The sequence below is a fragment of the Oreochromis niloticus genome, linkage group LG12, assembly GCF_001858045.2.
Source record: "Oreochromis niloticus isolate F11D_XX linkage group LG12, O_niloticus_UMD_NMBU, whole genome shotgun sequence".
Lineage (NCBI taxonomy): Eukaryota > Metazoa > Chordata > Actinopteri > Cichliformes > Cichlidae > Oreochromis > Oreochromis niloticus.
Window position 1 is genome coordinate 21,266,170 of NC_031977.2, and position 6,000 is coordinate 21,272,169.

The following is a 6,000-nucleotide window of genomic DNA, read 5'->3' on the forward strand; positions in this document are numbered from 1 at the left end:
AACAACCAAATATACTTCTTCACACATTCATCCACATACAGGTACATTTTAAAGATTATTTCACACCCTTACTCCTTATATATTGTGCCATTATATAAAAATAAATGAATATAAAATTTAAGGTACAGTGTAATAACAAAAATAATAAGGAAATAAACAAACAAGACAAATCAAACAAACAAAAAAAACATGTTTGGTTGCCAGAATGTGACGCCGCCATAGGGGTTAAATATCCCAAATGTGTTACTAAACATTTCATGTGTCTAATGAAATTTAGTTATAAGTAACATAATTGTAACCACAATGCTATACCGATAGGGTTTAAGCAGCATTTCTACTCCATTCAAACTGCGAAACATACTTCACTTTCATTTTAACCGGCGGCCACGTTGTAGCCCTGGATTCAGGTAATAAAAGGGAAGATACGCTTTGCTCACGCGTACGTGGTTGTGGCCCACGTGATGTCACAATGGCTCCTCCTTTTATGCTTTTCCACCAGTGCGAGCAAGCAAAGGCGGGCTTTTACGGATGACGACCAATGAGGTGTGTCGTTAGTAATACGCGTCTTAGTATTAGTTGCATCCGGGTGAGGACTTTGGGGTGAGTAGGTAATTCTAACTAAAACATAATATAAAATCGTAAATATTTGGATTTATTTTAACTCCTGTTACTACTTATGTCCTAATAAAACAACAACACAGCAACCATTGAAACATATTACAAATTCCGAGCTTCTTTCTTTCTCTAAAATATAAAGACCAGCTAGCTCGCTAGTTAGCTTTAAGCTAGCAGCTAGCCGCTTATATCAGTGTCCGGGTTTTCCTTGTCGGTATTTTCGCCACCTTCAGTGACGGTTTTAGTTTTTAATCTGTTGCTTTTACAGTTTTTTTTCTTAGAAGCTGTCGGCTCTCAGTCTTCAGGATGTACGGATCGCTTCGGGTGTTGCTGCAGGTGCTCTGGGCCCAGCTGCTTTGTGGGTGGGTGCTCGGCTCCGAGCTAACTTTTGAGCTGCCAGACAACGCTAAACAGTGTTTCTACGAAGACATCATCATGGGCACCAAATGCACCCTGGAGTTCCAGGTGCGTGTCTGTTATTTCCATCCCTTGCATCCATGCGAATCATCCTAATCGGAAGGTCGTTTTTCCCCCCAAATTAAATCGAGTCTAGATTGTCCTCTTGAAATCTGTATCAGGCGTCAAAGATGAAAACCCAGGGACATGAACAGCTCTATGTGCATGTCTGATAAACACTAGAAATGTAAACTAGCTCAGTTACTCTACTTCTACCTGAAAGATCTTCAGGTAAATATTTAAATTTAATAAGAGGTGTCCAGGTAGCACCAGGCCGAGTTATGAGTAATAAATACTATTAAATGATCTTATTCATTATCTGTGACATGTGCCTTAAACATTTGACTAGAACTACACACACACACACACACACACAGGGTGTACAACAAACAGATAGAAGAAGTGGCTGATATTGAAAGATTGTACCAATGCCTGGTTAAAGTTTGACAGGGTAGACAGCACCGAAACACTACTCATGGTAGCACAAGATCCTTAGAGGCCGAGGCCTATCACACAGGCTGTGCAAAGATACCCCAGATGTAATCCAGCACATAACAGCAGGGTGCAAGATGCTATCAGGCAGGGCCTACATTGAACACCATAATCAAGTGTGTGGCATAGTATACAGGAACATCTGTGACGAGTATGGCCTGGAAATCCAGAGGTCAAAATGGGATACACTCCAAAGGTGATTGAGAGTGGCCCAAGCTAACATCCCGTGAGACCTCCAGACGCAGACGAACAACAAACTGGTGATGGCTAACCAATCAAACATAATGTCCACATGGTGGACCATCAGAGGAAGAAGGCCATGGTGATGGATGTAGCTATACCAAGTGAATCAAGAAGAAGGAATACAAGAAGCTGGAGAAATACCAAGGGCTGAAGAGCCCACAGGGCGAGTGGGGAATTATTGTACAAGTATTCATTAGGAGCATAGTGTTGTGTGATTTATTTATTTTTTTGATTTTTTTGATTTTTTTTTTTCTAAAGTGCAATAATCACATACTGGTGCTTCAAGTGTATTTGCCAAAAAAGAGAAAAAGTGCAAATAAAGATTAATCTGGGTGTTTGTTTTTATTTTTTACTTGTGTGCATAATTATCGTGTAATAACAATCTGATGTTGAGGCAGTTGTTTTTAAACTCTGTTTCTACACTGTGTTCAGATTAATTTGCACTGACACTGAAAATATGTGCAGGACTCAGACATGAAATTGATAAAGACTCTGACCTGTAAGCAAAAACGCTATAGATATTTTTTTATTTTTTTTTTAAAAACAAAAACTTTGTCAGTATCCATCCTACCCCTCCTTGGCTTTGTTACTCATTCCTTCTGTGCTTTTCATTCCCAGGTGGTGACCGGTGGTCATTACGATGTGGACTGCCGTTTGGAGGACCCAGATGGCACAACACTCTATAAGGAGATGAAGAAGCAATATGACAGCTTTACCTTCACAGCAGCCAAGAATGGCACCTACAAATTCTGCTTCAGCAATGAGTTCTCCACCTTCACGCATAAGACGGTTTACTTTGACTTTCAGGTTGGCGATGACCCTCCACTCTTCCCCAACGAGAACAGAGTCACTGCTCTTACTCAGGTAAACTGTGAGGATTCACACAAAAACCTGTTAAAAGCCCGTTTCTCTCACTAATGTTTGCTTCATTGTATTTATTAGGGCGAAATAACCTAAACGGTTCTCCTGTGTTCATCCTGGTTGCAGAAATAAACCAACAGAGTTTCTTTAAATTAAAAGCGCGTAAATCCTGGTGATAAATAACACAAAAAAGCAGAGCAGCCATCTTACAAAGTTGTTTTTTTTTTATACAGATGGAAAGAGTCACCAGACAAGCTTTGTCTGTAAATGAAAACTCGGTACTGTGGCTACTCTCACAAGATAATATCAGCTAAAATAAGGCTGAAATTTGATGATGTAGCAAGACAGTAATCCTAACCAGTGATCTACCAAAGAACGATTTTAAACAAAGAAAACATCATGTTTAGAGAGACCCAGAAAATGACCATTTGAACTTTGTGTGGAATTACTTCAAGGAGGCCGATTACATCCTAAACATATGGCTGAGCTGGAGTGATTCTTTCAAGAATAATGGGGGGGAAATTCCTGCTTCTGCATGTGCTTCTGGAATTGTTTGACCTTATTGCCTTTTTGTGTTTCATTAGATTTAGTAAATAGTGGTTGTCAGTTAGGGACAAAACTAAAGGCAGAAAAAGACAGCGAGACGTGGGACGTTCAAATACTGAAGTGGAGAGAGAATAACATGTCTGTTCAGACAGACTAGAATAAGCACAAAATATCAGCTGCCTACTGTAATATTAGCTGAAGAAATATAATTAAAAAGCAATGCTTAAACCACTGTTGCCAAAAACTACCAATGATATAAATACAAGCACCACCCCTCCCTTAAATGACAGCCTCATATATGCTAGCCGTGCAGATTTAATGTTCCTGGTGGATGAATTTAGTAAATATTTTCAGCCATCTTCAAAAGATCTAAAATCAGTTTTGTTTTCCAATTTTTCACCATTTACAGATGGAGTCAGCTTGCGTGTCCATCCATGAGGCTCTGAAGTCGGTGATTGACTATCAGACACACTTTCGCCTCCGTGAGGCCCAGGGACGCAGTCGTGCCGAGGACCTCAATACCCGCGTTGCTTTCTGGTCCATCGGAGAAGCTATTATCCTCCTGGTGGTCAGCATCAGCCAGGTGGTCCTGCTGAGAAGCTTCTTCTCTGACAAGAAGACCACGACAACACGTGTGGGCTCATAACAGCCTCTGAGATCTGACTCATCACTTCCTTTGTCTGTTCTTGGGCTTGTGTGCATGGAGTGCATAGGAACAGCCGCACTGATCTGTAATTGAATCATATCAAGCGGCCAGGTCGTACAATCTGACTCGGCTACTTAAATCAGTACAGCTGTTCTTACAACTTTATGCAAATTAGTCTTGAGGAGAAAAAATAGTTGTGGGTTTTTGAGGATTTAAAAAAAAAAACAGGAGGAAGACTTGATTGTGTTGCTTGTAACTATCTGTATTTGAAGCAGTTCAAGCACCGGCCATATAGCTAAAGAAAAACTTTAAGTCATTTGAATATTTGAAATGATTTCTAAATGTGTTCTTATTTTAAATGTGTCCTTTTCTAACCCCTGTCTTCATGATCTGTTCCACTTTTCATCCCAAACTGCTCTGAAATAAGCACCCGAGTGGACACTGGGACTAAATGTAGTCATATTATAATGATACTGCGGATATTTGTCTTTATCTGCACTAGCTCTCAAAAGCCGCACTCTCAGTGCGAAGGTTGGATTTGTTTATGAAAAATCTGTTGCATTTTTTTCCTGTGTTACTAAAACTCACTTTATTAAGTGAGAAATGGTAGATGTGTTTTTTGTTTTGATCAACTTTGCCATTTTAGATAGTAGTTAGAAAGGAGTTTGCTGTGCTCTGCAGAGAGTAAGCAGTCCTTTAATCCAATATTAGTTTGACACCCTTTGTTCACAAGGTGGTTGTTGGGTTGAAGGATTGAATTAAAATGCAGAAGTTATACCACGAGTGACTGCAAACCCTATTCCTTAAAGAAAATCTCGATAAATTAAAACTAAGTCTTTTCTTGTTTCAATTTGCTCTCTTTTACGTTGGGGAAATGTTGGTTGGTTTAAGTGTGAGGACATCAAGGTAAATTATAACATATGGGATGTAGGGTTTTTGGTTTTTTTTATTACATCTGTGTGAATCTGTGGCAGACAAAAAAGAAATGACTCATTCTTGTATTTAAAAATGCATCGTTTTGTCTGTTAAGCGGTAATGCCAGCTGTTAGAAGTGCACCAGTTCCTTAAGTCATTGTCTTTCTTTGAGCCGACGCTGTCCATTTGGTTTTGTACAACAATATTGTAACATTTGTGTGGATGGAAGAATTGTTGCTTGAATAGAAGATAATTCAAGTGAATCCGAGTTATAATTTGATGTTTCAAAACTCTCATCTCACCCTTTTTTGACATTTATTTAGAAGTGCAGGAAGAAATTTTAAACGTGCATGTTTATTTTTCGGGGTTTCACCACACATTTCAGCGAGTAGTTTTTTGTACCAGTGTAGGTCACATGCAATGGTTTATGGGCTTAGTTCACCTGGGTGGTTTGGCTTTCAGGCAGGAATCACGTGGATCTTTATTTCTGGTTTGCAAACATCTTTCTGTAAATGTATCTCTTTCACATAGACGTTGGCTAAAGCACAAGTATAAAGAAGCAGTTTTAACCTACATAATTTCTGCTATACACAGCTACATGAAAAGAGCTGACAAAAGATCTAAAGCTAAAAGATTGTGGTTATAAGTTAACCCTTTTCAGTCAGGGATGGGAAAAGAAAGAAAAATTCAGTGTACAAATGTTACTCTTACTGAGCTCAGTCCATGTCTGGGAATCCAAATTATATTTATAAGAAACTTTTACACCCATCCCACTGAAAGAAGCCAAAAAGCTTGTTTCATTTTGTTGTCCAGGTTTATAGAATTGTCCTGCTAGAAGTGATTAAACACAACAAAAACTTCAAGAACAATCATTTTGATCTGTTATTCTCTCGAGAGAGGTCACCATGTTTTATGTGCAATTTTGGCATTTCCATTTGCACAGGTTCAGGCTCCGAGGCATTGTGGGAAGTTGTTAAGTTATTGGGGGATGGATGAATAAAGTTTTTGTTTAAATGTTAAATTCTGCACTCATTTAGTCACCGTTAATTAATAAACAGTGTGCAATGAGGTGTTAAAGTTCTAGATAACACCATCTGCTCATGCTTCTTTTATCCTGAGGGGGGTGATATTGTCAAGGCCACCACAACTTTCTAAAGCATGTTCATGTTTTCCTTCAGATCAGAGGTGTCAAGACTCCTCTTATTTCCTTTGCCATATGTAGCCTA

At 39.0% G+C, this 6,000-nt stretch overlaps 1 protein-coding gene across 2 annotated transcripts; it reads left to right on the plus strand.

The window, feature by feature from the left end:
* Positions 1-490: 490 nt before the first annotated feature.
* On the plus strand, positions 491-5,153 carry tmed7 (transmembrane p24 trafficking protein 7). 2 transcript variants are annotated; one of them, XM_003446061.5, is made up of 4 exons: positions 491-600; positions 884-1,080; positions 2,425-2,670; positions 3,623-5,153. In XM_003446061.5, exons 2-4 carry the CDS (start codon positions 922-924, stop codon positions 3,857-3,859), a joined length of 642 nt encoding a protein of 213 aa, XP_003446109.1. In that variant the 5' UTR covers positions 491-600; positions 884-921; the 3' UTR covers positions 3,860-5,153. The 2 variants fall into 2 exon arrangements, with proteins under 2 accessions (XP_003446109.1, XP_005452137.1); XM_005452080.4 differs by having other exon boundaries at positions 510-608.
* The last annotated feature ends 847 nt before the right edge of the window (positions 5,154-6,000 follow it).

Excerpts from the sequence above, each read along its gene's own strand:
- tmed7 (XM_003446061.5), top strand. The coding sequence starts at position 922 with ATGTACGGATCGCTTCGGGTGTTGCTGCAGGTGCTCTGGGCCCAGCTG. Across the intron at positions 1,081-2,424 it reads AATGCACCCTGGAGTTCCAG|GTGGTGACCGGTGGTCATTA; the intron begins GTGCGTGTCTGT and ends TTTCATTCCCAG. Across the intron at positions 2,671-3,622 it reads GAGTCACTGCTCTTACTCAG|ATGGAGTCAGCTTGCGTGTC; the intron begins GTAAACTGTGAG and ends CACCATTTACAG.